Source organism: Mastigoproctus giganteus, chromosome 4, assembly GCF_048544385.1.
Source record: "Mastigoproctus giganteus isolate SK-2022 chromosome 4, ASM4854438v1, whole genome shotgun sequence".
Lineage (NCBI taxonomy): Eukaryota > Metazoa > Arthropoda > Arachnida > Uropygi > Thelyphonidae > Mastigoproctus > Mastigoproctus giganteus.
This window is the reverse complement of record NC_143578.1, coordinates 169,721,118-169,739,741: the sequence shown is the minus strand read 5'-3', so window position 1 is coordinate 169,739,741 and position 18,624 is coordinate 169,721,118. Positions and strand designations below refer to the sequence as shown.

General features: G+C 38.1%; 1 protein-coding gene across 1 annotated transcript in view; it reads left to right on the top strand.

Annotated features, from left to right (window-relative positions):
- The first annotated feature begins 13,134 nt into the window (after positions 1-13,134).
- Positions 13,135-18,624, top strand: part of Kpc2 (Kip1 ubiquitination-promoting complex subunit 2) — a 112,531-nt gene continuing 107,041 nt past the window's right edge. Inside the window, exon 1 of the mRNA XM_090373008.1 lies at positions 13,135-13,462. Within this exon, the coding sequence (XP_090229134.1) occupies positions 13,207-13,462 (256 nt within the window). The 5' untranslated portion in view covers positions 13,135-13,206. The remainder of the gene's footprint in view (positions 13,463-18,624) is intronic.

Sequence of the window (18,624 nt, the reverse complement as noted above, 5' to 3'; positions counted from 1 at the left end):
TTCTGATACAACCCCTATAAATGTCGTTTATACCTGTCCGAAGTTTCTCGCTGTCTCCTCATTTCATAGTTCTTATATGCTACACCACCACCATATCAAATTTTGTACCGCTTCATCGCAAGCTGCACGAGTTACACCACGTTTTCTACGTGTTCTGTTAATTTTGTCGTTTATTTTCTTCTAATTCTTCAGACATTGGATTACTTTCTATTTACCATATCGTATTTTTAATTTGATTACTTGTTATTTGCGCAGTCTGTCTTCACGAAGGCAATGCTTTCACGGCCTGTAAACATTCGGTGAACATGCTTCAAACAATACAAGAAATGCTGGACTCGGTGTATTAACTACTTTTAAGAGGACAGCATTGACAAATGATTAAGGTAATCATATCTTTGTTACTGAACTAGTCTGGCAAATTTTTGAATGTCCTACCCAATTTTATTGTATTTCCCAATGTCCTACAAGCAAAATGCCATGTAACGACATTATTTATAATTTACAAAAAAAAAAAAATAATAATAATAAAAAATGACAGCTATGCAGAACTTATTGACTGACCCTCACTGTATTGCGTTGTGTCATTTAGTGCCCTCGTGGGTAGCACAAATGACTTGTAGCTTGCACTTCTTTAGGTATTCTATCTATTAATCAGGTTCTACAAGGCCGAAACGTCAACGGAGAATATTACGTTTTACTTCTAGCCTGACCTGTCAAAGCGGGATTCGTTGATTCTGCATGACACTGCATCTTTTCTCACGGCCTATATGGTGACTGAATTTTTTCAATGGTACAGCCGGAAGAATTTACCCTATCCCACGTTCCAGATCTCAGTCCTTCAAGTTTTGAATCGTTTCCAAAGTAGGAGCCCATGGCGAAGGAGTGACAAGATTTTCTAGCTTGTGAGATAGGTGTGATATATACCTTACCATAATCACACCTGGCGAAAAAGGCCGGAATTCGATTTTCATTAATGACTCGAAGAAATTTTATGGACTTTTCACAATCTGGCCACCTTAGATGTCCCAGATGTTGTCGCTTTGGTCTGTGCGGTAGCACAGTGGTATCGTCGCCGTCCTCCCCACACCGGGTGGAAAAGACCCGGGTTCGAATCCCGTCGATGACGCGAGAGTCTTTAGTGGGCTTTTTTCACTCCGTGGCTGAGTTAGTCGGTCTTAGGCGTAGATAGCAAGGTTTCCTTCCCAGAAACTGGGGTTTTTCATCCAGCAAAACAGACAAATCGACCATAGAACACACGCAATTAACAGACATAAAGACACAGCACGGCAGATGAATTTAATTATTCGGGTACCTAAAAATAATAGTTTTTTTTTTTTTTTTTTTGTTGTCGCATTGTCTTACTTTTTGGATAGTTTTTTCGGCCCGGAAAGACACACCAAACAAAGAATACGCACAATTACAAATATGCAGATGCTTTGTAGCCTTAATTGTTTAACGAACACATCTAGTTATCGTTTGAAGCAATCATACATATTTCCGGAACAAGTCTAATTTGGTAATGTTCGAATCTATTCTCTGGAGAGAACATGTTGCGTATTGGTTCTCCGATATATGTAACAGTTTAGTGGTCGGCTAATAATAACCATTATTCACTGGTGCGTTCCCACGTTTTCGAGCAGAACCTTGACTGGTTGACAGTATAAGAATTAACGTTTAGAGTTCTAAAAGTCTTCGGTTGTTAACCAAAAACCATCCTTACACAAGTATTTCTGCATATGACTCATGAATGAATTTCTGGAAAGAGAAGAGGCCCAGAGAATAGTGCGTCCCACCAGATCCCTATGCTCGAACCCTAAGGAATGTCTGCGATACTTTTGGGGAGACGAAATGTACGTCACCATCTACACACAATAACCTTACATGAGGGGCTCACAATCTGGTGAGTATGGGCTTGGCACACCCAGGTTCCTGAGCTGGATATCATCATTCTTCTCTTTTGTCTGAGCTGTGAATATTGAAAATTTAAGAACCTCAGTCTATAAAGTTTAATTTATCTTTAATTTATTAAATACTGTATAATAAGACGAAAGACAGATTATGCTTTTTATGAAAAAAGTTACATTCGTTGGAGTTTCTCCATTGAATTTAGGGTTTGAGCTTCTAAGTTAATTTTGTACAGGAATGAATTATCTTTTTACGCTGTCCTGAAATGTTTTCGATAGCTTCTCATTTCGTATTAAAACGCCAAATCTAGAAAAAAAATTAATAAATAAATAAACAAAAAAAAAAACAGATAATAATTAACTGTTGCACAAAATATAATTTGGCACTGTATTAAGTACTGATTCTAAATAAAATTTTATTTTGTCTTAGAAGAGTGTGGGCTTTCCTAGAAATAGAAATAGGAATTGACAATTGGATACAAGTTATACATCGTATTAAAAAATCCTTCCGATGGTCGAGTGCAAGTTACATATCAGATCATGAGATACTGCTAATGTTCGAACACAGATTACATTGGTTAAACAGGCTATACCCTATTCTAAATATTCTTATTGCAGGAAATGCGAGAAATTTTTAAATCAATTGAGATATTTTTATAAGGGAAAAAAATGGCATAAAGGCAAAATTTCTAAACTAATTTACCAGATAATCCTTACTTTTACAGTTTTTTTTTTAACTAAAATAAAATTTAGGGCTAAAGCCTTAAACCAACGGAATTTACTAGACATGCAAGTTAGTGCAATGCATCAGTCTGCACGTAGTAAATCACTGAAATTGGTAAAATGGCATCGTTTTCTGTACATCTCATATTGTGAATACTTTCACGACGAGTTGCCTGTCATTGTACTACTTTGTATAAGTAACGCTTCCCCATTAGAGAATACTATTGCTACTTATTCTTAAGTGGATACCATTTATTTTAACTTTTTATTTATTATTTTATTTTAACAAAATTTTAGCTAAAATTTTTTAACTTATTAATTTCCTTAGCTGCTGAATAAAAAAAGTAGTAATTAAAGAGTTAATTTAAAAGTTACCAAGAATAACTTTTAAGTTTCTAACTCGTTATCTCCAAATCTGATACTTCTCATTGGAATGGAAGGAATTCTTTCTGCTTTTTCTAAGAATCAGTTAATTTTTGCTTGGAAGAGAACTTCCTTTTTTCTTTCAGAAAATCGAATTTTTATTTCATATACTATCCAAACCGACCACAAGACTTATCATGGGAAAACTGGACGCTTTCTGTATATCAAATATCATCAAAGCGCCCAAAATAAACATTAAACAATAGACATTCCTTGAATAGTTACTTTCCACTTTGTTTCATACCACCAGACTTCGCTGTTATGAAAGGAATGTTCCTAGCTAATACAGTACACTAGCAGCTGTCAATGATATGAGGGTCGACCTACCTATATATACACCGAGAGACAAGAAATACAGAAAAGTTGAGGAAAACATATAAATATACTTGGACTCGAAAGTCATCAAATGACTTAAAAAGGTTTCTGCCTTAATGAACGTTTGAACAAACTAACTGACAGCAACCAAAAGATCAAAACAAAATAAATTTTTAAATTCAGTTTTTCTATACACTGCCACCACCATGATATCCGGACACCTCTCTGATGATAGTTTATCACGCCTACTCAAGCACCACGTGTTAGACACAACTATAATATGCACGTAGGTCTTTAAGGAAACAGTACTACGATTGTGAACGCAAGATTACGCGAACGACGAACTCAATGCACTTCCAGTGCGGAATGATAATAGGGTGTCACGTAAGCAATCAGTGACTTTACAACGACACTAAAAATCCCTAGGTGAACGACTGCTGATGTGCAAATAGAATCCGACCGGTGCTGAAATCATCACGAAACGACCCATCTTCACTGTGTTCCTCGAACCATTCGTGCACAGTGTGGGACCAATGACACGGTACATTAAAAAAAAATGCAACACGGCAGGGTGTGCATGGTCTCCTAAGTGCTGCTGGTAGATCTTGCTGTTCTACCAGCAGCACTTATTTTATTGGTTACCAATACAGATGTGTAGCGAACTTAAGATTTCCATATAGAAAGATCGACTGGGATAGATTTAAAGAATCATTATGGCAGGACTATTTTACATGAGAGGTAAGGGAATGTAACGTATTTAATGCTCAGGAAATTAGTATGCATGTTCAGAATTAAATTTATCGCGCTATGGTAAATGCAACCAGGAGGAAAAAGTTAAAAAGGAATATTGTTGTGCCATGGTGGTCTGCTGAATTGTCCAATCATTGGAGAAAAGTTTTTAGAGCCAGGAAAAATTACCAGCGTAACAGAGGTCGGGAAGAGAATGAAGTACAGCTATTGAAGGAAACATAGTTAAAAGGAGACAATATTGTAAATTGATTATGGATAGTATATTAAAGGCTTGGAAAATTTTGGTATCAACCACAGGTAACACAGACCCGTGGGGTGTTCTTTACAAAATCTGTAAAAATAAAATAATGGCAGGAGATATTTTTAATACAGTACTTAGTGGAAATGATGAGACAATAAACTAGATCTCTACAGTGGAAGCTATAGTTGATAAGTTATTTACTGAGGATGATCAAAGAAATGATAATATATTACAAGTTGATATTCGACGAGAAAATGATGAGTACAGCACTAACGAGCATAAGAATTAAAAGTAGCTGTGTCTAAGTTGAATAGTAGTAAGTGTACCGGACAAGACTTGGTTGAAAATGTAGCTATAGTCAAGATGTATGATCTGTTTCCAGTTGTTCTTCTAAATATGTATAACAAATGTCTTTTAGAGGGGGTTTTTCCAGAAATATGGAAGTCTGCCTTGTTAAAGATATTAAGGAAGTCAGGAAAAGAGGTGACCGATCCCAGAGCATACAGACCTATATCCTTGCTGGCAAATTTGGGCAAACTGTATGAGCGACTATTGTTGATTCGAATACAACAGTTGGTGATTTGTCGCAATTTAGAAAAGACAAATCAGTATGATTTCAAAAGGGCAAATCTACAGAGGATGCTGTAAATGATTTGATAGAATATTGTAATACATCAGTAGAAAAATATGTTATGGCAGTGCTTATCGATTTTGGGGGCGCGTCCGACTTCCTGTGGTGTAAAAGTGTTTTAGCTGTCCTTAGGAAGCTTGAATGTACTTGCCAGCTATACCAAGTCGTTAGGAACTACTTTTCAAATCGGAATATTCAAGTTAAAGCACAACATCTGTCATACAGTAGGAGGTTATATAGAGGCTGTTCCCAAGAATTGGTTTTGGGTCTAACTTTTTGGAACTTAGTATTGGATGACTGGCTCTCTCGGAATCATGCACACTGTCACAAGATAGCGAATGCGGACGATTTGGTTATTTGTATCAGAGGCAGATCTAGGAAGATTGTGGAAGAAGTAGTTGCGCCTGTTTTACAGGACTTAGAAAATTAGGCTAATATTAATAAATTAAAGTTCTCATCTAAGAAAATAGTAGTGATGATTTTTAATCACCATCTTAATTATCGGCAACCACCTAGAGTTTGATTAATGGAGAACAGATACCATATTAACCCAGAACTAAATATTTAGGAGTAATAATAGATGACCGGTTTAGTTTTATGCCTCATATTGCTAGTATTACGGAGAAAATAAAGTTGCACAACTGCGGTAGTGAGAATTACAAGATTAGAGTAGGGTTTACAGAAAAAGACTTTGATGCTCTACTATAAGGCTGTCTTTTTACCTATAGTTGCTTATGCAGCTGGAATATGATACAATAAAGTGATTATGAATAAAGTTCGGATTAAACTGCTATCCTTACAGAGGTTTATGTTACTAGCCATATTTCCAGCATGCAGAATAGTGTCAACCAATGCGTTGCAAGTAATGGTGGGTTCTACCTTTGGATCTTTATATAGTGTACAGAGGGTTATCATATGCTCTGAGGAAGCAAATTCCAGCAACCATTATGGAAATCAGTGTCCAAAGTAACAGTGCTATTAAGAAAGAAAAAAGAGAATACTGCAGCTTTTATATAACTTATGGCAAGAAAGATGGATTGCTAGTGAGACAGAAAAAGTTAAGGTATATTTCATGTATATCTGCCGGAAAATGGTTCTATCACTCCATGGTCACATCTTATATTCTGACTGGACATGGGTCGCTTAAATCTAAATTGTGTTACTTCGGATTAGAGGTTGATAATCAGTGTGATTTGGTTTAGAAGAGACCTGGGCACATGTGTTCTATGAAAATCCGCATTACTTTGACAAGAGGCAGAAACTGATGGTGCAGGTTCCACAACTACAGCCAGAAATAAAACAGCCATTACTGGCTACGGCTAGTAATTTCAATGCATTGCAGAAGTTTTGTATTCGTGCCTTCGCTCCTGGTCCTGGAGTAGTGAACAGGAACATACACAGAATGATCACTGAATTATGACCACCTACTTATCAGGAGCTGGAGTGCAATAGCACACGCTCTTTGAGTAAACCGGGGTTCAAGCCCCTGACTGCTAAATACGGTTGATCTGACAACCCGCACCGGACCAGCGTGGCAGATTATGGTCAATTTCCCTCAACGTGAATTGTTGATGAGGCTTCCATCTTGCAGTGGGTTGATAAAGGCTGCAGTTTTTTATTTTTTTTTACTTACTACTTCGCAGGTCCTCCTTTAGCCCTCAGTACAGCAACTATCTGACGTGGCATTGATTCAACAAGATGTCGGAAGCGTTGGGGAGCATTGCTGACCGCATTACACACACCAAGCTGTGTGTAATGCGGTCAGCAATGCAGGTACGGAGATGATTGGTTTATCCAGACGCCTCATATGCCTTTCCATAGTGTCCCACAAGTGCTCTATGGGATTGATATCGGGGGGAGTTCGGAGGCTAATCGACATGCTGGAAATCAGAACTGTTTTCCTCAAACCATTCCTACAACAAGTGCCCAATGGCTCGGCGCATTGTCATCTTGGAAGACACCATCGCCATTCCGGAAAAAGTATAACTGGGTGTACACAGTGAGCAAGCAGTTAACGATAGCAAAGACCACTGATACGTTGTTCCACATTGCACCATGGTCCAAGTTCCTGCCAATGAAACTTGCTCCACACCATTCAACTGCCTCCGCCGTCCTTGCACTTTTGATACCATGCATGGTGGATGAAGAGCCTCATGTTGTTGACGCCAAATCTGTACCCGACTATCCACGGTGTGGAGTAAATAACGTGACTCATTCGACCAGCACACCTTCTTCCAGTCTTCTAACGTCCAACTTGCATGTTCTTTGCACCAGGCGAGTCTTTTATGCCGATGAACCTTGTTTAGGAGAGGATGTCGTAGGTATCGTCTGTTGGTATAGCCTATATGTGTGAGCGTGCGACGCATGGTCATGGCAGATATTGTTCCGGGTTGGCCCATGTTGTATTGGGTAGTCAACTCTTCAAGAGTGCTGCGCCTGTTCGCCTGTACGGGTCGTCGGACCCGGCGCTCACCTCTAACATCAACCTTTCACTGACCTTTGCAGTTTTGCCGTCGGGTCATCGTTTGACCACTTTGATGTCAGTCCTGGTACATTTTAACTACGGCGGCTCTCGAACACCCCACCTGTTCAGCCATTTGGGAAATCGAGGCACCAGCTCATCGAGCACCCACAATCTGTCCTTTATCAAAGTCCGATAAATCCTTCCTTTTAGCCATCACGCTCAGAATTTTACTTCCTACTGAACCACTGACATCTTATCTATGCTAAGTAGTAGTAGTAGTAGTAGTAGTGGCATGTGATGCAAGAAAGCAAATGTATGAGCTTATGCAGCATCAGCCAACAAAAAAAAAAAAAAAAAAAAAATCACACCATTCCCTCCAAATGCCTGTCCAGTTCCTCCTTAAATTTATTCAACCTATCAACTTCCACAACGACAGATGGAAGTTTGTTCCAGCAATTAACCACCCTCTGGCTAAAGGCAAACTGGGCACTCTCGTACCTCACGTTGTCAACGGGTCGCATCCAGTTTTCATAGGGGTGGTCATAATTCAGTGATCACTCATATTTACTTTTAGTGCTGGTACCTAGGTACGGGATATTGCTGGCAACTGATGGGTTGCGGGATCTAGTTTCTTTTTTTTTTTTTTTTTTTTTTTGCTGGTACCTAGGTGTGGGCGACCTGTGCACGGGATTTCCGGCATCCACCGGTATAGCGCACCCACTGGTGGATACGAGATTTGGTGTGCTACAGTACAGACTACTGGTACAGATCCAGCTCCACGTGCCGAGTTTGGGCACCAGGAATCAGCTATCCAGGTGTTAATTTCTCCCTGGTGGCAAAGTGGCCTGACATAAACAACGCATACTACAGTGGGGAACTTGCTAGCTGGGGTATTGCGTCCAGCAAAGCAGGAAAATCGACCAGAGAAAGCACACGCCTTACAGACACAATAAACATGGGTGAATTTCGTGAATAAATGGGTGAATGAAGTGAATTTCCAGGTGACCCTGATATAATAGGCTAGTTTTTCTTTTTTTTTTTTAGACTTTACTAGTCAAGCAGGGTTGCCATTGGTTGGCTAGGACCGCTTTAATTAATGAATAAATAAATAAATAAAAAGACCTTATTAGTCACTCCGTGACTGAGTCGGTCGGTCTCCGACGTAGATAACAAGGATTTTTCCTCCAGAAATGGGTTTTTTCGTCAAGAAAACAGGCAAATCTACTAGAGAACACCTGCAATTTACAGACAGATTACACAGATGGGTATATAGAAGAAATTGTGGGTCTTTAATAATTTGAAATTTTAAAAGATATTACTAGTAAATGCGAGAAACATTTATGGGCTTTTTTCACTCCATGGCTGAATTACTTGGTAGCAAGTGTAGATAGCAAGTTCTCCCATGAGTGGAGGACTTGCTATCTACGCTATATAACTTGCTATATAACTTGTTGTATGAGGTGTTGCGTCCAGCAAAGTAGGACCAGAGAAAGCATGCAATTTACAGACACAATAAACATGGGTATTCGAAAGTAAATTCCAGATGACCATAGGTTAGTTTTTTTTTTTTAGATGTTACTAGTGAAATGTAAATTCTTACACACCAGTGTGCATTGTTCTTTCCAGCAAAATATGCCCGATATTTAGCAACCACAGCTAACTGCTGGACACTGAGCACCATGCACGATGGGTCAATGGATTCGTGTTGCTTGCGTCACACACGAAATCGTCCGTAGGTGTATTGCACCAGGTAGTTGGACTCATCCGACCAACACACTCGTTTCTAATCCAACCAGCGCATTGTTGACACCACAGGTTGTCAACAAAGAGTGAGTATAGGTTGTCTCTTGGGCTGTCTGCTGTGGAACCTCATAATGTCTGTGTGCGGCGCACCATTTGGGACATTATCCTTGCATTCTCAATATTGTATTGTGATGTCAACTGCCGCAGTGACCTGCCTTTGAGCCTGTACAACGCGTTGCACTTTTCGCTTACCACGAACATCCACCTTTACAGTTCTGTCGGTGGGAGGTGGGTTGACTCTTTTGACACCATTCTTTGTACGCTATAACAGTGGGCCGTAAGCAAACGACAAGACGTGCCGTTTCCAATATGGAAGCACCCGACGCACGAGCTTTTACAATCATGTCCTTCTGAAACTCCACGATACCCTCACTACGTCCCATAACTGCTACTTTACCACTTTGACTTGTACGACCAGATGCAAATTACCACTGTTCCAGCATACGAAACTTTTCTGCTTTTTATATGCTAACTATGCGGCATAATCCGTTACAGATGGTGTGGTCATAATTCAGTGATCACTGAGTGTATACCCAAGTAAAAACATTGCATTTCATTGTGTTTTGAAAATCGAATTCTGGCTATGATTTTGCTTCTGTAATGATTATGGTAAAACTACCATACCACCAGGAACACCATCACAGGAGCCCGAAGAGGACCAAGCCATTGCCTTGGTCCTCTTCGAGTCCTCTGGTGCATAGGCAACCCGTGTGTGTGTATGGGGAGGGGGGAGGTTGATGGAACTAAAACTTCAAGAGCATTTTAATTTGTATTATGCAATTGTGCTATCACGTGCTCACGGTCGTAAATGCTATGAATGTGGAACGTATGACCACTCCTTGGGGAAAAAAAAGGGGTGCTATAGGTCTGTATATCGAGAGGTGTATACATTTAGGTGTACTTAGGTCTGTATATTGAGAGGCGTATACATTTAGTGTACTTAGGTTTGTATATCTTTTCACAGTCATAATTAACCCACTAGTACACAACAGACCAGATATATCACCATATGCGGATGACTTGAAGCTCTTAACAAAAATAAAATCAACCAATGAAGCAATAGACACAATAGCAGCCATCAACAAGACTTTATCAGAAATAAAGCAGTACCTCATGAGATTTGACCTGAAAGTTAATCCTGCAAAATCCGCCATCATGGTCTTCTCACTGAAACCCACACCAATAATAATTCAACCTACGATAGACGGAGTCTTGATCCCCTGCGTCGAAAAGCAGAAAGACCTGGGTGTGACCTTTGATCGAAAATTAAGATTCCACCATCACATTGAAGAACTCTGTGCAAAATTAGCATTAGCATTAGCATTAGTAGAGGCATACGATGCAAGAAAGCAAGCTTATTCAGCATCAGCCCAAAAAAAAAAAAAAAAAAAAACCCTCTCCCATTTCACCCCTCCGTTCGTTCGAAATACCTGTCCAGTTGAGCTTTAAATTTGTTTAGGCTATCAACTTCAACAACAAGTGATGGAAGTCGGTTCCACCAACCAACCACCCGCTGGCCAAAGGCAAATTTCCGCACATCTATCCGACATCCGTCCTTCCTCAATTTGAATTTATGCCCTCTGAGGTGATTATTCTGAGAAAGATGAAGAATCCCATTGGCATTGAGCATGCTCAAACCATTCAAGGCCTTATACACCTCTATCAGATCACCTCGCCGGTGCCTAGTCTCCAGACTCTGTAATTTGCAAAACTTAAGCCTTTCTTCGTAAGAGCAACCCTTTGTTCCATTTACTAATCTTGTTGCCCTTCTCTGTACCCGTTCCAGCAGCTCTACATCCTTCTTGAAATGAGGCCTCCAGACCTGTATACAGTACTCAAGATGTGGCCTAACCATTGCCTTATACAAGGGAATAATCACCTCCTTATCCCTGCTAGAAAAATTCCTGTATATCATTGACAAGACACCATGAGCTACTCTTGCAGCTCGTCTGCACTGCTCAGAGAACTTCATATCTCCCTGCACAATTACCCCCAGGTCCTTTTCATTCTCCACCACTGTCAGTGTGGTACCGCAGAGTTGATACGTTGCTCTGGGGTTACTGTTTCCCATATGCAGTACTTTACATTTGTCAATGTTAAACTTCATTTGCCACCTCTCAGCCCATCTGTTCAACCTTTCCAGATCCTGTTGCAGCAGCATAGCGTCAGTAGTGTCCTTGACGACCCTGCCAACCTTTGTATCATCTGCAAACTTGGACATTAAACTTGATATCCCATCATCAATATCATTCATAAACACCGAAAACAACAACGGACCCAACACTGAACCTTGAGGAACTCCACTAATAACATTAGTCCACGTTGAGCAGTGTCCATTGATTACCACTCTCTGTCTTCTGCCACTCAACCATCCCCTTATCCATAGCAGCAATTTGCCTCCAATGCCACACTGCTCCAATTTGTGCAGCAGTCTTCCATGTGCAACAGTATCAAAAGCCTTTCTAAGATCCAAATATATAATATCAAAGTTATTCCCTGCATCCAGTTCTTTTGTGACTACATCATAGTATCCAATCAAATTGGTCAGGCAAGACCTGCCCTTAACAAAACCATGCTGCGTCTGAGCTATAACTGAATTCTTGTCTAGATGATCCTGCAGTGCTTCTTTAACCAGTGCCTCCATTAATTTACCTGGAACAGAAGTTAAACTAACAGGTCTATAATTACTTGTGTCAGCCTTTGATCCTCCTTTGTGAATTGGGGTTACATTTGCACATCTCCAATGAAGTCTTGCTAAATATTCATAACACCAATCTGATAAGAACGTATATCAGGACGATGATCTTCGGAGGTGTACTGTATGGGGTAGAGTTGTGGGGCTCGGCCGCAAACACAACAATCAAACCATTGACTGCCGCGGAATACTGGCTCCAGAAGTGGGCTATCTGGAAGTGTCATCTCCCACCAGAACTTCACACAACACCGATGGCCAAAGCACTGAATTTAACCAGATTCGCAGCCTTAATGAACGAAAGAAGACTAATCTTTACTATCAAAATGATCGCTTGAAGAATCTCAGCGCCCAACATTTGGGTCACCGTGTGCTGGAGAATCCCTCAACCAACACACCGCTCCACTCCCAATCTTCTTGCTCTTCCGTCGAGGTCACATTTTAAAGATCGGTTCCTCCCTTATCAGAAGCTCCATCTAGCTCAGTCCTTGGACGCCGACCTGTGCAAAATCGTCGATGACAAAAAGTACAGACGGCGCATCCTGGATCTGCACGTGTGTACCACAACCATCCACTGATGTGAGATCGCTCCGGCTCGGCAAGAATTTCAGGGAAACTTGAATTCAAGAAGAAAACTGTCATGTGTTATTTTTATTTATTTTATGTATTGTTGTTATTATATTTTATTTTTAACTAAATTCAATCGGCTATTTATTTATCCTATATTATGTATTTATTTCATTTCCGGCGAGATGATATCTCTGCCGTTTGTTAACCCCTGCTTAGTGCCGTGAAGGGTTTGTAAAGGTAGGGTACCTGCGTGTACCTAGGAACCTTACAATAAAGATCATATATATATCTATATATATATATATCGAGAGCCACAGATGAGATGTCTGTGTGCGAGAGCCATCCCTAGAATACAAAAATACTGTACAGTACAAGAGTATAATTTTCTTTTACTACTTTTTTTTTTTTTTCCTGATATTATTTCACAACCGTGTAAGTACCATTAATGATACTAATAACAATTTTTCGAATATTGGTCGCCCCAAGAGGCCAAGAAGTGATGCAACAACATACACGAGCGGAAAAGAATATTCAAAAATTGCAGAACTTAACGAGAGGTGACTCTGTCTACGAACAGCTGTCTGCACATGGATACCGAAGGTAGCGAATTGACCAAGGAAAGCTGAATTGCGTTATTCTTTGGCAATCATTACAGTTTTACTTGTTGACGAATTTTATGTTACGTCAGTTATGCTTTTGGTAGATACAGCCTCTTTTAGTTTACAGATAATGAAGGTTACAGTCATTAGTTTCAATGGTAATGAGTGGGTGGTAGATGTGCTCCCCGAATTTACTATTGATAAATTGAAATTAATGGCGCTTAGTCATTTTTTTAATCCGGTTGATAGCATTAAATTTGCAGAAAATTACAAATTAGTCTTAGTTTCTAAAGGACGGCCTTTACCGGACGAAAGTACAGTTCGAGATGAAAAGCTTACTGAAAAGGGTGAGTGTTTCTGTAATTGCCCGATTCTTGTTAAAACATAATGTTCTGTACCTAATCAGTGGTACATTTTCGTTTGTTTCAATTTTTTTTTTAATACAATTTCACTCGTGCATATAAGTGAATGAATAAATAAATTTTCTCTTTATCCTGGACTACTACATAAGGGCAGAGGAGTTCCGAAGAAGTCAGCCACAGCTGTGGGCATCACGAGAGTGAACGCTTACGTTAATTCATAGGTTAGTGAGACTAGAGATTTGGGCCCCAATAAATTAATGAACTTTTATACTAGCTCTTGCTACTGTACATGATGATGGCCTAACGCCAAAGATGGGTGGGGTTCACTTTTTAATATTTATTAACCCTCTAAAGGATTAATAAATATTAACAAGTGTATGTTAATATATGCAAAACTTTATCATTCCATTAATATATACAATATCAAAAAGAGATTTAGCTCGACAATTAGATTTTAATATTATATATATATATTAATGTTAATTTTTTAAGTATATTTTAATTGTATAGCTTAAATTTGCATTCACTATCCAAATTTCTCTTTTTAAAGGTAGAAAGCTGACACTATGTAAACATCCCTTTAAGTTCAGATGTACTGATTTGTGACATCAACACAGACTATCCAATATTTTCACTCATTTTATTTTATACACACATTGCAGCCTTAAGAACTAAGGCTCTGTGTTTAATACCTTTTTTGCTGAACAGAGCCTTGTTTTGGAATAGAAAACTTACTGAATAGTTCAATAATTCAAGGAAATTTCTAAATCATTATAAATAAAAGTAGGAAAGTCAAAAACTTCAATATTTTAATACAATATTTATTTAGTAATATATCAAAATATGAACCGCAAATTATGTTATTACTGAAGGTAGTGAAGTAATCTGTTATATTTTAAATTACATTTTGCTTATTAAAATGAAATGGGAAAATGCATTGAAATTTATGTGACAACTGCATAGTAAGTGTAGACATTTAGAATCATCTTGACTGCAGTTAGGATGATCTAATTTGAGTTATCTGAGTATATTGTATTCTGATTCAGTGATCCTTGTCAAGAATTAATTTCTTTATTGAAAAGATATCATGAAAACACAGATTTAGAAAAGGTACAAAATGTACATAAACACAGGCCACTCATATCTCAGACAACTAAACAAACTTCTTTATAGCTGACACTCATATTATGAATATTCCTCACAAGTGAAGAATGGATATAATATGATTTGAAATGACATAGCCCCCTGATGTCAGTTGTAAGTACCAAGAACTTAACTCAAACATTAACCAAACAAGAGTGTTAAAATAAAAGTACTCATCTCACAGATGAGTACTTTTATTTTAACTTTCATTTATTTTTTTTCTTTATTATATGATGACTAGAAACATAAAAGGTATAAGAGCCCTTAGTACTGTGTATGGGTTTGGGTTGAAGGCTGAGAAGACAAGAAGATACTTTTTTGCATTATGCTTGAATTTCTCTTTCAAGAAATACATGTAAAGGAGGGTTATTTTTAAGAAAAGAAGAAGATGGAATAAATGAAAAAAAAAAAAAGGAAAAGTTAGTTCTGTCGGTTTGGGGTTGGACAATGAATTGATATTGTTCAGACTGTTTTGGAAGAGTGCTTACATTACTGATGCTAATTCAGTTTATTTAACCAATGGAAATATCTATATATATAAAACGCTTGGGTATGCTGCCCAAATTTTCCAACTGCTAATTGTTTCCGGCTCCTGTTCACATAGTTCACCTTGCATGACCACCATACCGGGCATTCTTTATTAATTTTTGTACTAACATTTTTCAACTGTAGAAAGGCAACTTATGCTTGAAAGCTATCGATATATGTTTATTTTAACTGTTTTTTAAATTGTTTTTTTAATTGTTATTTGTTTAAAATTGAAGACATTTTATCTGTTTTCAATTTTAATAAACCATTGAGAAAATGTAGAAGAAATGCCAATGAAACATTAGAGGTCTAATAGACTAACAGACCAAAACGAGACTCTATGGCTATGAAGACGGACAGAAAACGTTAAAGAAAGAGAAGCAAGATTGGAAATGGGAAGATGGGTGAAACACCGTAGGACTAATCAAATGAAGTACCGGATGCTAATAATCAACAAGCTGTAATAAATGTGGAAGAGCATGACATAGGAAATACGTGTTACAGCTGTGAGTATTGCAATGTAAGATATTGGGGACATGAGTTCAACACATCGAATAAATACACTAAATGTTGTCATGATGGAAAGGTTTCACTTGACCTGTCTAAGATACCTACTCTATTATGAGAGCTGCTTACAGGGGATACATGTGAAGCAAATAACTACAGAGAACATATATGAGAGTACAACTCAGCAATGGCATTCGCATCAATGGGTGCAGAGATTAAATTACCACCTGGAAATGGTCCATGCTGTTTTAGTATACACTGCCAGATTTACCATTTGATCTCACCACTATGTCCAAACGAGAAAAATAAGCCAGGATATAGACAACTTTATATTTTTGATTCTGCTGAAGCAACAACAAAGTGGCTTGAAAAACCAAGGGGCCGAAGTAATGCAACAATTGGGTGAGATGTTGTGACAATTTAACCCATTTGCTTAGTCATATAGAAAAATGCATCAAATGATCCAGGCCAATCCAACAATGAATGTGTGCATGGCATTTATAAAGACCAAGACTTAGATAAGAGACAATATAATGCACCTACATCCAAAATGGAGGTTGCTGCAATATTTGTTGGAGAAGACAGGGAACTACCTGCAAATAGAGACATATGCATATATCCCACAGGTGACTGCTCTAAAATTATATCACCGTTAAACAAGAATGGTGAAGACTGATGGATCTAGATTAAATTATGTACACCATAATCAGAAAGATGGCATATGTTACACTGGGTACAACTAGTTTATAGAAAAGAGATATACAGCAGAAACTGAAAATATGTGACTGAGAGTGGAGAGAATTTGTAAGGGAAGGGTCATTAATTAACTAGATTGCCCTCTTTTAAACAGAGTCTAGGAGTGTGGGAGAGATTTTGGTGCAACAGTATTCCATGGTAAGTGTGATTTGAGATTTATACAGGATCGCTAGTTGTTTATAAGTCGCTAGTTGTTTATAAGTTTATAAGTTTATAAACTGTCGGTTTGGGGTTGGACAATGAATTGATATTGTTCAGACTGTTTTGGAAGAGTGCTTACATTACTGATGCTAATTCAGTTTATTTAACCAATGGAAATATCTATATATATAAAACGCTTGGGTATGCTGCCCAAATTTTCCAACTGCTAATTGTTTCCGGCTCCTGTTCACATAGTTCACCTTGCATGACCACCATACCGGGCATTCTTTATTAATTTTTGTACTAACATTTTTCAACTGTAGAAAGGCAACTTATGCTTGAAAGCTATCGATATATGTTTATTTTAACTGTTTTTTAAATTGTTTTTTTAATTGTTATTTGTTTAAAATTGAAGACATTTTATCTGTTTTCAATTTTAATAAACCATTGAGAAAATGTAGAAGAAATGCCAATGAAACATTAGAGGTCTAATAGACTAACAGACCAAAACGAGACTCTATGGCTATGAAGACGGACAGAAAACATTAAAGAAAGAGAAGCAAGATTGGAAATGGGAAGATGGGTGAAACACCGTAGGACTAATCAAATGAAGTACCGGATGCTAATAATCAACAAGCTGTAATAAATGTGGAAGAGCATGACATAGGAAATACGTGTTACAGCTGTGAGTATTGCAATGTAAGATATTGGGGACATGAGTTCAACACATCGAATAAATACACTAAATGTTGTCATGATGGAAAGGTTTCACTTGACCTGTCTAAGATACCTACTCTATTATGAGAGCTGCTTACAGGGGATACATGTGAAGCAAATAACTACAGAGAACATATATGAGAGTACAACTCAGCAATGGCATTCGCATCAATGGGTGCAGAGATTAAATTACCACCTGGAAATGGTCCATGCTGTTTTAGTATACACTGCCAGATTTACCATTTGATCTCACCACTATGTCCAAACGAGAAAAATAAGCCAGGATATAGACAACTTTATATTTTTGATTCTGCTGAAGCAACAACAAAGTGGCTTGAAAAACCAAGGGGCCGAAGTAATGCAACAATTGGGTGAGATGTTGTGACAATTTAACCCATTTGCTTAGTCATATAGAAAAATGCATCAAATGATCCAGGCCAATCCAACAATGAATGTGTGCATGGCATTTATAAAGACCAAGACTTAGATAAGAGACAATATAATGCACCTACATCCAAAATGGAGGTTGCTGCAATATTTGTTGGAGAAGACAGGGAACTACCTGCAAATAGAGACATATGCATATATCCCACAGGTGACTGCTCTAAAATTATATCACCGTTAAACAAGAATGGTGAAGACTGATGGATCTAGATTAAATTATGTACACCATAATCAGAAAGATGGCATATGTTACACTGGGTACAACTAGTTTATAGAAAAGAGATATACAGCAGAAACTGAAAATATGTGACTGAGAGTGGAGAGAATTTGTAAGGGAAGGGTCATTAATTAACTAGATTGCCCTCTTTTAAACAGAGTCTAGGAGTGTGGGAGAGATTTTGGTGCAACAGTATTCCATGGTAAGTGTGATTTGAGATTTATACAGGATCGCTAGTTGTTTATAAGAAGGGTAATGCCAAGAACAATAAAGAAAACAGTATTTTGATGTGGAAAAGCAATCTTTGTGATGTACTTTTGCCAAGAAAGATTAGAATTCCATATGATCCCTAATAAAGATACGTGATCTTGTCTAGAAATTTGAGTGTTATTGAAGATGACTACAAGAGAGAGACAGTCCTTTTCTGAGAAAAAAACATAGGAATGAGTTGTAGAAGGATTGAAGTTAATTACATTTCTTAACTCCATTGAAGAGTTACTTGGAGGTCTGCATTTAGGTAATTGGAATGAATATTTGAAAAGTTGAAGCTGTTTTCTGAAGTTTCTCAAACCGAAAGGTGAATGCTATCTGGGAAAACTGTAGATAGGATTTTCACTCAGTGGAAGAAGGTCATTAATGTACAAGAGGAAAAGAGTGGGAGAAAGAACTGAACCGTGAGGAATGCTAACATTAG